Raw genomic sequence first — 17,717 nt, forward strand, 5'->3', positions numbered from 1 at the left:
ACCCTTAAGCTCAACCACCCATCTGTCAGTCCAAAAGAGAATAGACCTACCATCCCCCAACATTGGAGCAACCAGTTGACAATATTTATGTGCCAATTTAAACACATCACGCCACCAAAAGGACCCACAGAGGCTGGTGGTATGAGGGACATAGTTATCATAGTAGGCATTCCAGATGAGACCAACCCAGGGGATGTCATGATGATTATAAAACTTGTGCAAGAACTTCATAAGTAAGGCCTCATTCTGCACCCTGAGATTGAGCACACCAAGACCCCCTTTATTTTTTGGTAGGCATACCAAGTACCAAGTAGCCAGAGATTGTCTTGGGGTATCAGAGTTCCCTCTCCATAGGCATTGTCTCTGAATCCTTTCAATTTGTTTCAGAATTCCAGGTGGAATGACAAGTGTGTAGAGGAAATATATGGGCATTGAAGTTAAAACAGACTGGAGCAACTGTAATCTACTTCCTTGGTTCAGAAAACAAGAAGTGGCAGACAATCTCCTTTCAATCCTATGCACAAGAGGCATGAGATCTTGAATTGAGGGCCTGGTAGTCCCCATGGGCAGACCCAAATAAGTAAAAGGCATGACTCCCACATTGCATCCTAGAATTGAGGCCAACCTGCTAGCTTCATCACCTGACATGTTCATAGGCACCATAAGGGATTTTGCAAAATTCACAGATAACCCTGTTGTAGCAGCAAAAACATCAAGCATGTCTTTAAGAGCAAGCAGCTGATGATCAATAGCAGGCAACACAATTAGTGTATCATCAGCATACTATACTATGGGAAAATCCTGGCTGTGAGAAGGGATTGGGAGAGTCAAAATTCCTTTACTGCACATATCATTCACTATAGACTGAAGCAGGTCAGCAGCAAGGACAAAAAGCAGAGGTGACATTGGGTCTCCTTGTCTAACTCCCCTCTTACATTTAAAGTGGTGGTCAGGTACACCATTAAGAAGCACAGAAGATGAACCATATGATAGAATAGATTACATCCAAGATATCCATTTGTCATTAAAACCCTTGTATCTTAAAATTCTAAGAATGGCATCATGCTCAATAGTATCAAAGGCCTTAGTAAAATCCAATTTCAGCAAGACAATTGGTCTTTTTGAGTTTTACATTGGTGAATGTACTCAAAACACCAAGCTAGACAATCCTGAATAGACCTGGATTTAATAAATCCATATTGGTTTTTACGAATACAGGAAAGAATTACTTTCTGCAGCCTGTTTGCCAGAAGTTTAGTGAGAAATTTCAAACAGGTATTTGTCAAAGAGATTGGTCTGTAGTCATTCAAACCCTCAGGTGATAGCTTTTTTGGGATCAAGGTTATGAGAGAACTGTTGATACACTCCAGATCAAGATGTCCTTCAGAAATCTCTTTGACCAACTGATGAAAATCATCCTTAATTATGCGCCACCACTTCTTAAGAAAGAGGCCAGTGAAACCATCTGGCCTAGGAGCTAAGTTATGGAGAAAGCAATAGCAATAAACTAAACGATCATAGTGCTAAGCTAACAGATGGGTCATGTCAATCACATCATTCTCTAATGATGTGATCCCGTTTATCAAATGACAACTCATGTCTATGGTTAGGAAACTTAACCATCTTTGATTAACGAGCTCGTCAAGTAGAGGCATACTAGTGACACTCTGTTTGTCTATGTATTCAAACATGTACTAAGTTTCCGGTTAATACAATTCTAGCATGAATAATAGACATTTATAATGATATAATGAAATATAAATAACAACTTTATTATTGCCTCTAAGGCATATTTCCTTCATAAATAACACCGAATAATGCACCACAAGTATGATATAATTTCATTACATGACTATTAACTTTTGTACTTGCATAGGGAATCACAAACATTAACACCAATATTATTACTAAAGCATGATTACTCATAAACATAACTCACATATCACATCATCATATCTCAAAACTATTACTAACAATCAAGTTTATTTTGTCTAATGATCTTCACGAAAGTTTTTATTATATCCTTATTGGATATCTATCACTTTGGGACTAATTTTCATGTGTTGTTTCTCGTAATCTCAAACAAATATAAGTGAAGATCATGAGCATAATATTTATTTCTCTCAAAATAATTTAAGTGAATCAAGAGAGAATTTCTTAAAAATACTAAGCACACCGTGCTCAAAAAGATATAAGTGAAGCACTAGAGCAAGTCCATTGCTCATAAAAATTTAAGTGAAGCATAGAGAGCAATTTTAACAAGTCATGACATAATTTTGGCTCTCCCAAATATGTGTGTCCAGCAAGGATTGATGACATAAAACACAAAATAAAACAAGCAAAGACTCATATCATACAAGACGCTCCAAGCAAAACGCATATCATGTGACGAATAAAAATATAGTATCAAGTAAAATACCGATGATCGTTGGAAGAAAGCGGGGATGCCACTCGGGGGCATCCCCAGGTTTAGTTGATTGATCATTTTTGGATAATAGCTTGGGATGCCAGGGCATCCCCAAGCGGCTCTTCCATCCTCCCTTCATCCATCGTAAGATAACCCAAAACTTGAAAACTTCAATCACACAAAACTCAACAAAACCTTCGTCAGATCCATTAGTATAAGAATAATAAATCACTACTATAAGTGTGGTATCAAACCAATTCATATTTTGTTTTTGTATTATATCTACTATATTCCAACTTTTCTATGGCAAAAAGTCATCACAGAAAACCATAGAGCCATCAAAATAAGCACACAACACAAAGAAAATAGAATCTGTCAAAAAATGGTGTGTAGCAATCTGACTATTTCGAATACTTCTGTAACTCCAATTTTTTTGAAACATTAGGACGACCTGAGCAATTTGTATATTGATCTACTGCAATTGGAATGAGTATTTTATCGCTCTCTGGTAAAAAAATGAAAATTAATTTTCTGAGCACAGAAGTTTCTATTTTTCAGTAAGATCAAACAACTGTCACCTAAGAAGATCTTAAAGGCTTTACTTGGCACAAACACTAATTAAAACAAAAAAAAAACACAATCATAACAGTAGCATAATTGTGCTAACACTCAAAAACAAGAAGCAAAAAGCAAAAATAAATTTATTAATTGGGTTGCCTCCCAACAAGCGCTATAGTTTTATGCCTTAGCTAGGCATAAAGCAAGGATCTAAGTTTTGTCATCCTTGTACTTTGGAAAGAAAAGGGAAAACTTTCTATAAATGGTATTTAATTTTCTATTTTGTGAAAGTACATGGCCATTGATAGAAGAAGAAAGATTAAGCATGTCGCGAAAATTCTTATCTAAACTAGCTTTCATCTCTTTAATTTTTTTCATTTTGATAAAAGCACATAAGAGTGGTAGATTCAACATGTTCTCCTTCAAGGTGCCCAAATATAGCTTTCATTTTCTCATAAGTACCAACGGCATCCACTTCAAGAAAACTGTTTTCAAATATGGAATCCAAAACTTGCTTGAAGGAAGAAGGTAAACCATCATAAAAACTTTTCAAGTATATCTCTATCTGGTATTGGGGCACATACCTAGCTCGAATTCTCAACAACCTATCCCAAGCATCTTTCAAAGATTCATCAAGTAAATAATGAAAAACTCTGAATCATCTTCATTATAGTGGTTAAGATTTTCCTTAACAACCCCGGTAGGTCCTTCCGTAGCATCATTGTTTATGAGCTTAGAGAGGACAGACGAGCTATCCAAAATATTAAGACTCGGGCGAAACTCTTTGCTCTTTTAATATCGGACATGGCGAACGAAAAAGAAGGGCAAATAAAACGGCAATTTTTGGTGAAGTGAGGGAGAGGAAAATGAGAGGCAAATGGCAAATCATGTAAATTGCGAGGAGATGAGATTTGTGATTAGGAACCTGGTATATGTTGAAGATCCTCCCCGGCAACGGCGCCAGAAATTCCTTTTGATGTTGCTTGAAGCTACGTCGGTATTTCCCCAAAGAGGAAGGGATGATGCAAGACAATGGAGGTAGGTATTTCCCTCAGATATGAAACCAAGGTTATCGAACCAGTAGGAGAACCAAGCAACACAACATAAACAGCCCCTGCACACAGATAACAAATCCTCGCAACCCGACGTGTTAAAGGGGTTGTCAATCCCTTTCAGGTAACGATGCCAGAAATTGGTGCATGACGGTAAAAAGGTTGTAATAGATTGGATAAATAGATTGCAAATAAAATAAAGTGCACCAAAGTATTTTTGGGTTTTGGATTAATAGATCTAGAAATAAATGCAAATAAAAGTAGATCGCAAAGGAAAATAATAAGAGAAGAAAGACCCGGGGGCCGTAGGTTTTGCTGGTGGCTTCTCTCGAGAAGATAGCAAACGTGGGTGAACAAATTACTGTTGGACAATTGATAGAACTTCAAATAATTATGACGATATCCAGGCGATGATCATTATACAGGCATCACGTCCAAGATTAGTAGACCAACTCCTGCCTGCATCTACTACTATTACTCCACACATCGACCGCTATCCAGCATACATATAGTGTATTAAGTTCATGGAGAAATGGAGTAATGTAATAAGAACGATGACATGATGTAGACAAGATCTATCTATGTAGAGATAGACCCCACCATTTTATCCTTAGTAGCAACGGCACATACGTGTCGTTTCCCTTTCTGTCACTAGGATCAAGCACCGTAAAATCGAACCCACTACAAAGCACCTCTTCCCATTGCAAGATAAATAGATCAAGTTGTCCAAAATACCAAATACCAGAGAAGAAATACAAGGCTATAAGCAATCATGCATAAAAGAGATCAAAGAAACTCAAATACTTTCATGGATATAAAAAGATAGATCCGATCATAAACTCAAAGTTCATTGAACCCAACAAACACACCACAAAAGAGTTACATCATATGGATCTACAAGAGACCATTGTATTGAGAATCAAGAGAGAGAGAGAGATGAAGCCATCTAGCTACTAACTACGGACCCGAAGGTCTACAAAGTACTACTCATGCATCATCGGAGAGGCACCAATGGAGGTGGTGAACCCCATTCGAGATGGTATCTAGATTTGATCTGGTGCTTCTGGACTCTGCGGGGGCTAGATGAATATTTCGTCGACTTCCCTAGGGTTTCTGGAATATTGGGCTATTTATAGAGCAAAGAGGCGGTCAGGGGGCACCCGAGGTGGGCACAACCCACTAGGGCGCGCCTGGGACTCCTAGCGCCCCCTGGTGGGTTGTGGCCCCCTTGGGGCACCCCCAGGCGCAGCCAGGGCCCTTTGTGTTCCTTCTGGCCCATAAAAATTCTCCGTAAAGTTTCAGGGCGTTTGGACTCCGTCTGATATTGATTTTCTGCGATGTAAAAAACATGGAAAAATACAACAACTGGCACTTGGCACTATATCAATGGGTTAGTACCAAAAAATGATATAAAATTGTTATAAAACATCCAATATTGATAATATAACAGCATGGAACAATCAAAAATTATAGATACGTTGGAGACGTATCAACAAGTAGCGGTCTTCCCGACGGCAACCTTTACAAAAAAGTCGACACTTTACAAGGGGAGGCCAATGGCAACCTTTACAAAAGTCGACACTTTGCTCAATTGCACTAAGTAGCCGCACTTCCGGCGCACCTTGCCGTTAAGCTGCGCTCTCTTGTAACTTGACTTTCACATATAATCCACCAAAGTAGGAGTAGGGTTTTATGCCTCTCGGCGGATCGATCTAGGTAAACTCTGCGTTTGCACCGCTGGATCTGCTCTTTGTGCATTGTGATTTCCACAACCGAACTGCAAAGGGATCGTGTTGATCCCAAAGGTTGTCGGACGTCCACACCGATAAGAAGAAAGGAGCATGCCATTTTTCAGTGAAGATGGATATTGGGCCCCTAATTGTGTGAATACGTTGCTGGTCCTCCCATGCCTCCGGTGTTTCTTTTGTCTTCCCATACACGCCCAAGAAGCCAACCAGGGTCACGCAAAGATTCTTCGTCACGTGCATCACGTCGATTGCAGAGCGGAGCTCTAGGTCTTTCCAATAGGATAGGTCCCAAAATATAGATTTCTTCTTCCACATGGGTGCGTGTCCGTCAGCGTCATTCAGAACAGATTGTCTGCCAGGACCCTTTCCAAAGATTACCTTTAAATCCTTGACCATATCATGTACATCATCACCAGTACGGTGGCGAGGCTTCGTCCGGTGATCTGCCTCACCTTTGAAATGCTTGCCTTTCTTTCTTACAGGATGCCTGCTCGGAAGAAATCGACAATGTCCCAGGTACACATTCTTCTTACCACTAGTACAAAACAGGGCTTTGGTCACAGCTCAATATACACATTAGTCCTGGTTCGAGCGGCTAAAGGCATTAGTCCCGGTTCAAATGAAACCTTTAGTCCCGGTTTGAGACACGAACCGGGACTAAAGGGCATCACCCTTTAGTCCCGGTTCCTGTCTCAAACCGGGACTAAAGGGGTTCGTGTCTCAAACTCTACCCCCCAGCGTGTATCACCATTTCAGTTTTGAAAAAAACAAAAGAAAATGATAAAAACTTCAAAAAATGAAATCTTTCAAGATGTAGTTATATTACTACATCTACTAGTTAGGAAAATTAAAAAATAAATTTGGACATGTTTTGCAAAAAAGTGTTATGAAAAAGTAAAATGGCTATAACTTTTGCATACGATGTCGGAAAAAACGTATAATATATCAAAATGTTCAACACGAATTTCAGTTTTTTTGAATTTTGGTTAAATCTGGTCAAACTACTTATTCAAGAAGTATTAGTGTTACTAAATAATTATTCAAGAATATTAGTGTTACTAAATAATTATTTCAGTTTTTTTGAATTTTGGTCAAATCTGATCAAACTATGGTCAAACTGTGGTCAAACAATGGTCAAACTACTTATTCAAGAAATATTAGTGTTACTGAATAATTATTGTTTTTAGAATAAATAGTTTCAAACTCAAACAGTGAAATGTGTGACTTTATGCTCAAGCTAAACTCATGAGGGTTAATAGGATTGACATCTTACTATTGTTAGGAAAATAAGAAGTGCGTACCTGGAAACGAGGGGGAATAGAACCCGGAAGTTAAGCGTGCTCAGGCTGCGCCACGTGGAGAACCTTTAGTCCCGGTTCTTAGGGTGGGCCTTTAGTCCCGACCCTTTAGTCCCGGTTCCAGAACCGGGACTAAAGGCCCTCTAGAACCGGGACAAATGGGCCTTTTTCTACTAGTGTACAATTATCCAAATATATACTATCGGTATCATCCAAACAGTGCGTGCATGTGCGATATCCTTTATTTGTCTTTCCTGAAAGGTTACTGAGAGCAGGCCAATCATTGATGGGCACAAACAGCAACGCATGTAGGTCAAATTCTTCCTGATCGAGCTCATCCAACGCACGTACAACTTTTTCATTCCACAGATGTAAGAGTTCTTCAACTAATGGCCTTAGGTACACATCAATGTCGTTGCCGGGTTGCTTAGGGCCTTGGATGAGCATTGGCAACATAATGAACTTCCGCTTTATGCACAACCAAGGAGGAAGGTTATACATACATAGAGTCACATGCCAGGTGCTATGATTTTTGCTCTTCTCCCCAAAAGGATTAATGCCATCTGCACTTAGACTAAACCATACGTTCCTTGCGTCACCTACAAAGTCCCCCCACTTCCTCTCGATTTTTCTCCACTGCGACCCGTCAGCGGGTACTCTCAACTTCCCGTTTTTCTTACGGTCTTCTCTGTGCCCTCGCATCAACTTGGCATGCTCTTTGTTTTGGAACAAACATTTCAACCGTGGTATTATAGGAGCATACCACATCACCTTGGCAGGAATCTTCTTCCTGGGGCGCTCGCCCTCGACATCACCAGGGTCATCGCGGCTGATCTTATAGCGCAATGCACCGCATACCGGGCACGCGTTCAAATCCTCGTACTCACCACGGTAGAGCATGCAGTCATTAGGGCATGCATGTATCTACTGCACCTCTAATCCTAGAGGGCAGACAACCTTCTTTGCTTCGTACGTACTCTCGGGCAATTCGTTGTTCTTTGGAAGCATCTTCTTTAACATTATCAGCAACTTTCGAAATCCCTTGTCAGATACACCGTTCTCTGCCTTCCATTGCAGCAATTCCAGTGTGGTGCCTGGCTTTTTCTTGCCAGCTTCGCAATTCGGGTACAACAATTTCTTGTGATCCTCTAACATGCGCTGCAATTTCTTCTTCTCCTTTTCACTTGCGCAGTTTCTCTTTGCATCGGCAATGGCCCGACCTAGATCATTAGTGTGCTCATCTGATGCGTCTTCTTCAGCTTCTTCCCGCATTGCCGGCTCGACTTCTTCCCCTATTGTTGTACCATCGTATTCAGGGAACCCATGGCCAGGATAGCTGTTGTCGTCCTATTCTTCTTCATTGTCTTCCATCATAACCCCTCTTTCTCCATGCTTGGTACAAACACTATAGTGGGGCACGAAACCGGACTCAAACAGGTGCTAGTGCATGGTTTTTGACTTAGAGTAATTCCGATCATTTTTACAGCCAGCACATGGACAAGACATAAAAGCATTTGCCCGCTTGTTTGCCTCGGCCGAAGCGGAAAAGTACGCACATCATTAACGAACTGGGAAGAACATCGGTCATCGTACATCCATTGCTGGCTCATCTTCATTACACAGCACCGAAAAGACCAAATTAATACAAGTTCATACACACTTATTCTCATAAAACAACATACAAACTCTCTAGCTAAAGCATTTAAATGCAACAACAAATGCGATCAAGATCGCAATTAAGGTAACAATTGATCCAACAACATAATGATACAAAGCCTCACAATCAATGACATATTTTCTAATCTTTCTAATTTTCAAGCGCATTTTCTCCATCTTGATTTTGTGATCATCGACGACATCGGCAACATGCAACTCCAATTTCATCTTCTCCTCCTCAATTCTTTCCATTTTTTCTTTCAAATACTTGTTTTCATTTTCAACTAAATTTAACCTCTCGACAATAGGGTCGGTTGGAATTTCCGGTTCACATACCTCCTAGATATAAATATCTATGTCAACTTGATGGGCATAATTTTCCATAAACACGAAATGTAACAAATAGTTATAAAAGAGAATATACCACATCCGAATCATAAACCGGACGAGGGCCGACAGGGACGGATATCAAAACCATGACACTATATATAACAAATAACGTACATGCAAGATAATTATACAAGTAAATATATATCTAAATCACATAAACATGATTATTTATATATATATATATATATATATATATATATATATATATAAGATAAGAACAAGAGGCTCACCACAAGGTGGTGCCGGCGACGGGATGGTGCGGGCGATCGACGGTAGTTAGGACGGAGATGGGAAGGCACTAAGTAAACCACACCCACATATGCAAACTAGGAGTTAATTTGAGCTCAAATTGTATATAAATCAAATAAACTACCACATATAATTACTCCCAAACTAAAACCCACAAATCACTATACTTATAGAGCATTGGAAGAGCTAATCTAGCAATGAGAGATGAAAGGACAAAGTTGCTAACCTTTGTGATCACTTGGATGGATGGGGGGCCTTCAAATCTTGACAAATTTTGGGAAAAATGAAGGATGAGCTCGAGAGGAGAGGAAGAAAACAGAGAGGAGAGGAAAGGGGAAGAACAAAGAGCTCAGGCTCGACGAAGGGTTTATATAGGATAATCTTTAGTCCCGGTTGGTTATTCGAACCGGGACTAAAGGAGCATCTCTATTCCCGGTTCGTGGCACGAACCGGGACTAAAGATGTTGGTGGGGCCGCAGCCTGACACCAGCCTGCCACCACCTCTTTAGTCCCGGTTCGTGGCACGAAAAGATGCTAAAGGTTCGCCATGAACCGTGACTAATGAGAGCCGCCTGCCTAGCCGTTGGAACCAACACTAATGGTCACATTAGTGCCGGTTCAATTACAAACCGGGGCTAATGAGCTGAACATTAGGCCCTTTTTCTACGAGTGTATGTAAAATATTTTATATATTTGATCTACGGGTGTCAAGGCCTTTAGAACAATATCAATCTTGGACATTTCAAATGCGTTTGATTTTCATCATTTTAATTAACTTATTTGGCTCAATATATTTTATGTGACACTGCTTATTTCACTGTTTGAAACTGGTATTTGTGAAATACAACCATTTTCAGTGTTTGAAATTGATATGTGTAAAATCTATTTTTTGTGAATGAGAGTAATGTGTTGTTGGAAACTAGTGAAATATATCTTTTGTAAATGAGTGAAATCGTTTACTATTATTAGTGGAACTCGAAAAACAAGTGAAAATATTTGTTTGAAATGAGTGAAATATGTTTTTAGAAATGCGTGAAATTTGTTATTCTGTATAATTAAATCATACATTGAAATGAGTGAAATATATCTTTTGTAAATGAGTGTAATGTCTTTCCTTTTTTTGCAATCTATTTTTTTGCATTGAGTTTAATCAATTTTGAAATATGTTTTCTTAACTGAGTGAAATATGTTTTCTCAGCGAAGTGAAATTATTTTTCTAAAATGAGTGACATCGGTTCCTTCAAATGAGTGAAATTGGTATTTTGAACATAAAGAAATGAGTTTTTTTAAATGATTGAAATCAGCTTGCTGAAATGAACGAAACTATTTTTAACGACTAAAATCTATGTTTTCTCAACTTAGTGAAATATGTTTTCTCAACTGAGTGAAATTATTTTTCTGAAATGAGTGACACCAGTTTCTTCAGATGAGTGAAATTGTTTTTTTGAACATAAAGAAATGAGGTTTTTTTAATGATTGAAATCGTCTTTCTGAAATGAGTGAAACAAGTTTTTGAAATGACTAAAATATGTGTTTTCTAATGTGCGAAATAGGAATTTTACAATGAGTGAAATCCAATTTTTAAATGAGTGATTTTTTTGTATATGAAACTGATTGAAACAGTAAAATTCAAACTAGCTAAAATGTATCCAAAACCGGTCTTGTTTTAAAGGTCTTATAATTCTCAATCAAATATACAAAAATCACAAATTAAAATTTGGTTCGTAAGTTATTAACCATTCAGAATATGACAAGGAAATAAAATGCGGCTATTGTGTGGGGAGAGAGAACGCATGCGCCGTCCTTTTCTTCTCACTCTCTCTCTCATAGTTAAAACTGCCACAATTCTTACATGCAGAACTCTATTTCTTTCTCCACTGTTCGTATTGCATAGCAATTTTTTTTACTTTATGCACAAAAAGTTGGCACGAATCTCAGAGGAAGCAAGTGCACAGTCTCCCGGTTCCGTTAGGAATATTTGGCTGGAAAAGCTCTTATGGAGTCATCGCTGCTGTCATGGCGCGGCCCACGGGTGCACCCGTGGAGTCATCGCTTTTAGGGATGTAGCCATGTCGATGAATCTCGTTAACAAATTTTTATGTCGTGCTTATGTGATTGCTTGATACTCGGATGATTGACTATGCGTCTCGGATTTATTCTAGCTGCTCCTGGCTCTGTTAGAAAATCTATTTCGCTGGAAACATTCTCATGGAGTGATCGCTGTCGTGGCACCGCACGCAGATCATCATCACTTCTCCATCAGGGTGACAAACAAGCATAGTGGCGCCCCACGGGAACACCTATGCATCGCCTGACCTGTGATCCATATGCGATATCTAGAGAATCAGCTAAAGAGGAAAATAATCCAGGCGGGCCGATCGAACAGAGGCGGAGAAGGGAAGAGGCCACCTCTGGCCCCGATTCGCGGCTGTCGATCTTGATGCATGCATGGTCCTTTCGTTTCACGTCGACGAGGGAGGATAGATAGCACGGCCGGTGGCAGCTCGCGGTACGATCGGTCGGCGTCGAACCGGGGGCCGCGGGCTGTCGCGTTGCTGGCCCAGGGCAAGGATCGAATAGCACGCGCACGTACGTCCAGTCCGATCCATCGATCGATCAGTCGATACATGGACGCATTATCCTCTCATCATCCATATCCGTTTGCCTGATAACAAGTGACGGTGCGTAGCTCCACAGTATCCAAACTGCCGTGTGGCTCAGGTCAGGTCCAAATGAGATCGATTTGTTGCGCATGAACGACTGCGATCCCTTGGGCTGGGCAATGCGATCTCTTTTTCTCGCACAAAAAGGTGACGGTGCGTGGCGTAGCTTAGCGTAGCGTAGCTGCCGGGCGATGGTGCGTGCGGTGCGGTGCGGCGGCCGGGCAGTGTCGGGCGGAGGAGCGTGCGGGTACGGCCGACGTGACGCCACGAGGCCCGCTCAACGTGCTCGTGTTTGTGTCGACATGGTTTACCAATGTGACGACACCTTTCCGTGCCATGCAGCCGCTGCTGCCTGCTGGAGTGGAGGTTTCTTTTTTTCAGCGGAAAAATGAGCGATCGCTTTTCGTTGAACCCTAGCTAGCTACGAAACGCTGGCGCAAAGGGACGCGGCGGCCCAACGGCGTGTCAAAAGGGACGGAAAAGGTCCGCAACAAGCTTCTAGCTATAGTAGCTGCCATGATCGACCCGGTGGTGAATAGGATCCGAGTCATCGCTCTCGTCCTTTTCCTGGGCCTGGAAGTTAGCGGCAGCATGTACGTAGCACTGCCGTCGGGTGGCTCATCGAAAGGATCGGCAAACATGGCATCCTGCTGCGTCCATGGGCGCACTGCTCGACCGTTCCCAGCAGATGAGATTACAGAGGCTCCAACTGAGCCAGAATATTCGTGAGGATAATGCTCCTCCCAAGTTCCAACCTCGCCTCCCCTTTATCTGACATCCTACAGAGGCCGCACGTACACGCGCCCACCTATTCGAATCGCCTTTCAGTCCTCGTTCTTTTCTTCTCACATACGAATTGGCGATTTGCGAAGTTTTTTTTTAGGATCGAATTGTGAAGTTTTTGGATGGACAAGTGTTCGCTACTCTCTAAATTTTCCAGTTCAGAATTAACATCGAAATAAACTAAGTGGTGAGAACGTTAAAGCACCAGAATTGCTAGCTCCAAGGTCTCCGTGACCGTAATGATTCGGTAAACGAGTTAACCACTGCAATGATGATCCGGTTCCAATAAACAAACGTCTGAACTGGAAAGCATCAAGCCAAGGGCCAAAAGAGCAGCTACAAAAGTTGGCGGATAGCAATAGGCCAGGCAGCTACTGCTACTACTACTATCATTATGTTTCCAAGCAGTGCAGTGCAGTGCAGCACGGCATCTCTGACTCCGAACTAATCAGGGAGTAAACATTTTCTCCCTGGCCATGATGGCCTCGGCCTCGGTGGGCCGGGTACGGCAACATGGAAGGACGGCGGAGACCGCCGGGGAGGAGGAGCTGCCATATGCTCCGGGATATTCTCCGCGGCAAAGGGAGAAAAATGACGCTCGCTCGTCGGTGGAGGCGGCAATGATGATGCCCGCCGGGTAGTCACAACAAGCAAGCTGCTGCTGCTGCTGCTGTTCATACTCCGGATCTGGGTTCTGACTAGGCCCCCACTCGCTCTTCCCTTGAAAAAGTCCAGATAGCTCGTCGACTTTCTACTGTGGACTCTCAAGTTTCTTACGATGCGCCGCTTCCACTAGCAACAGGAACAAGGTAAACCATGTCTGCCAACCTTATCCCTACGGAACTGGTACGAAGCTGACAGGACGCTGCTGCTCCGGCGACAAGGAAACAACCGCCTCCACCCAAACCCCATGCATGCCGCCGCCACCAGCCCATCTGCTATCTCCCCGTCCACCCAAACCCTAGCTAGAAGGCTAGAACTGGTTCGCTTTCACGTACGCCTCCTCTTCGGTTCGTGTTCCAGGACCGAAGGATGCACACGAAGAACACAGGTCAAGCATAAGGAACAAAACGAATTAGCATTTCCCAATCCGACCAGCTCCATGCATGAAACGGAATGAAGTTCCAGAACGCACACGGATTGACATGACATGAAGAGCCTCTAGGCTGGCTAGCCATTAGCACTTCTTCGTTCCGATCTGCTAAATGCTATTGCATGAAGCGATGTATAATTCCAGAACGCACCTGGGTTGATATTTGACAAGGCTAGGAGGAACTTGTATGATGGCTAGCTATGGTAGTGGGAGTATGTAGGGTGAGAATATGGTGACGAGGACGCAGGGAGGAAGAGCACAAACTTTGTTTTGGTGTCACCCACCCCCCTACGGGCTCGACGTCGAGGCGCCGCTTCCGGCCTAGCCGCGATAAAACGCAAAGCGCTCCCTTTTGGCGAGTGCCATGGCCCCGCGTGACCTGACCCCCATAGTATCATCTTGGCATTGGCATTCGCTGTTGGATTTGGACCTCTCCATTTGCCTCTCTTTCCCCCCAATATACCTTTCTTTCCTTTTTCTTCCCACTTTCTCCATTTCAAGATATTAATTAAAAAACAAGGATTTCTTCAACTCTTTACGATTTAGTGGAAACCTTTTCACCTTTTTAAAGAAGAAATAAGGATTGAGTTGAAACTCATACCAGGGACGATCCAACCCGGGAGAAAGAGGAATCGGCGTGCCATTTCGCCATTTCTTTACCGCTTTGTCGCGACGAATAGGATATCGGGGGACACCTTTGTAAAGGGGCAACTACTAGCTAGCTTTAGCCGGCTGATGCTTGATTAGATTTTTGTAGATAATGGGTTCTCCATGAGCTAAGCACAACTTATATGATTGATTGATCTCGGCTGCAAAGTTGCAACAGATACGATATGTTTCGTGCGCAAGTACGGCTCGAGTTGACATATGGTGCTTAGCACAAAACAGTGGCATGTGAGCTCGGCATACGTGCGGTTCAAGTGGTTCATCTTGATCCGATCGATCGATATTAGTGGCCAGGCTGCCACCCATTTTAGCAGAGACGTAGTGCAGCAGCTGCAACAAGTTAGGCTAGAAGACAACTGCAGGCCTGCAGCACGCGTGTGGTGGCAAGAAACAAGTAGTACAGGCGCCAAACGGGTACTACAAGTTTGCAGTACAAAGTACGAACAGATAGGGGTGCTAGCCGCTAGTACAAGTGGATTTTGCCTCAGTGTGCGCACCTGTAGACCATCAGATCCTCATTCAATGGCTTGGATTCCATGCCCTCTGACTTCATCGTCACCATCCCCCTCTCCTTCCCCGATTCCGGTTATGGCGGTTTCTGGCTGCCACGGTTGTGGGATCCGGCTATCCTAGAAAGACATGTTCTCCGGTTGTGTGATTCCGGCCCTGACGTTGTTATCTTCATCCTATAGCATGTTTTTTTTGTCGTCACCTCCTCCTGCTCACCACCAACGGGTTGGAAAAACAAAGTTCAGGCATTTTCAGGCAAACTTTCCGTCAATTTGACCTAGAGACGTTGTTTTGAAATCCAATTGCTGGCCAATCATCTTCATCCTATAGCAAACACGTGCGAGCTTCCTTTCTTTTGACAATAGGCCTCATCTCCCCCACATCTCCCCGCACCGGAACATCTCCCCCCACATCTCCCCCCACATCTCCCCGCACCGGAAAAAAAATGTCGAGACGTCCAGTCGAGACGTCCAGTTGAGATGCCCTGAACCAATCAAGCATCCCGCTCGATCATGACAAGGCCATGTTAGGGATACGATGGCCGGCTGCGTCGTCCCGTCCCGGCCTCGGGGGCTGCTCTCCTATGCACTCCCAAAGTCGACCGGCGATACAACAAATTATAGGTGTATGAGAAATAGCATGCCGCAAAAACAAAAGGAGACCAGGAATATGAATGTAGTGAGAAAATTCGTACCTTCACGAAATGGATGACAGAAACCCATTGTTAACAAGCAGATTCTGCTATTTAAGAGACTGTAGTACGTGTAGTTTTTTGTAAGAAAAGTACTACGTGCCCACTAAAAGTATATAACCTCCATTTCCAAATACAGGCGACGGGACCTTGGTTTGATAAAGGGCGGCGCATACAGTCCGTTGCATAAATTCTACGCGACGTGTCGACGACGCGCTAGGCTCCCCTATTTTTGTTTTTAGTCTGTGTGCTCGCGTTTGAAGACCACACAATCGATCAATGCACCCCATGTAATCCTATACTCGTTTTCACTGTGTACTTTTCGCTCGTTTTCACTGTGTACTGTGTACGTTTCAACATGGACAAGCAACCGAAAGTTCACTGTGTGCGTTTCAACATGCACTTAACCAGCACTTGCAGTCTAGAACAATCACGTTAAAAGTTTCCCCGGGGCCGGCCAGGAAGCTCCGTCACTTCGCACAAACTTTTACTTACGTGGTGATCAAACTCGATCAGGATGGGAGACCGGTTAATGCTGGATGACTCACGGTGAAACTTCCGAGAGAGACGGTCTCCCAGAATGACGAGGACGGGCGAGTATTTTATACCGCTCACCCAACGGAAGGCGCCGAAATTTCAAGTGGAAATCGAATTGGGGAGCAGCCAAGCAAGCATCATGCATTAACTCAAAAGAAAAAAAGCAAGCATCATGCATTTATTGAATGAAGATGCAAGCCAAAATTCCATTCGCTTTCGCCAGATCTCAACTCAACGCACGCCGCCGGCGCGCTCACGCCATGCGCGCCGCTCACCTCACCTCACCAAGAAACGCAAACTACTACAGAGCTCTATCTTCTCTGCTACTACGGATTGAGTAGGCGTAGATTCTACATACAGATCGCGCAGGGGGAATCCTAGAGGCCAAAATTGGTCCCGCGGTTACACGGGCGGGCGTCGAGCCTACGCAGCGTCCGCCTGCCGCTGCTCGCCGACGTCGGCGGCGTTGATGGCAGCAGGGAACGCGAACGGCCTGGCGCTGGCGAGGAAGGACGGCAAGTCGTCGCCGGCCATGATGACGACGACCTTGGGCTCCCTGTCGAGCGGCGCCATCCCGCGCGCCGACGCCTCCTCGGCGGCGCTCCCCCGCCGCGACGAGCCGGACGGCTTGCGGCGCGTGCAGACGAGCACGAGCAGCGCCACGGCGATGAGCCCCATCATGAGCGCGAAGCCGAGGAAGAGGTAGGGCGTGGGCGTCCTCCACAGCCCCGGGTGCGCGCCGTGGCCGTGGCCGCCCGCCGCCGGCGCCCCGGCGAATCCGACCAGGGCTTCACCTTCTCTGATCGGCCTCATGATGGACGGTGGATCAAGCCGATGTCGATCCCTCTCCCTCTATCGATCTCTTTCTCTGTTTCTTCCTCTTCCTCTCTCTCTGTGGGCGTGCGTGCAGAGTGGTTTCTCGGTTGTTCTGTGTGGCTGTGACGACTGACTGTGGGAGAGGAGGGGGAAGGGAGGCGGTATTTATAGGTGGCGCGGGGGAGAGAGCGGGGAAAAGAAACCGCTCTGCGCGGCGCGATGGGAGGCTTTGGTTTGCTTGCCAGCTCCGCTCTGCTCTGCCTCCCCCAGGTGCTACTGCTGCTGCTGCTGGGTTTGGTTGGGTTGGGTTTGGCCGCTTTTCTGTTGCTGCGGCTGCATGCACAGTAACGTCTGGGTTTTGGCCGCTTGGATGGTGGGACCTGGTTTTTGATTTTGGATAAAAACTGAATTCACTGTACTGCAATTAATTTCTGCTATTTATCTACTATTTCTGCTATTTGATTTTGGAGTAAGGTTCTGAAACTTTCTGCGAAAATCTGTGGATGGAACGGGAAGCTCGAGAACGCCGAGGAGTATGACTGTACTGGTACCGGCAGAGTTCAATGCAGAACTTCGGGTGGAGGAGATTCAGTGAACCTA

At 43.9% G+C, this 17,717-nt stretch overlaps 1 protein-coding gene across 1 annotated transcript; it reads right to left on the minus strand.

Annotated features, from left to right (window-relative positions):
• Nucleotides 1-16,452: 16,452 nt before the first annotated feature.
• On the minus strand, nt 16,453-17,248 carry LOC119331053 (protein GLUTAMINE DUMPER 6-like). The gene has a single exon (XM_037604224.1). The coding sequence runs from the start codon at nt 17,112-17,114 to the stop codon at nt 16,725-16,727; it is 390 nt and encodes a 129-aa protein (XP_037460121.1). The 5' UTR covers nt 17,115-17,248; the 3' UTR covers nt 16,453-16,724.
• Nucleotides 17,249-17,717: the final 469 nt, after the last annotated feature.

This window comes from Triticum dicoccoides, chromosome 7A (genome assembly GCF_002162155.2).
Source record: "Triticum dicoccoides isolate Atlit2015 ecotype Zavitan chromosome 7A, WEW_v2.0, whole genome shotgun sequence".
NCBI classification, from domain to species: domain Eukaryota; kingdom Viridiplantae; phylum Streptophyta; class Magnoliopsida; order Poales; family Poaceae; genus Triticum; species Triticum dicoccoides.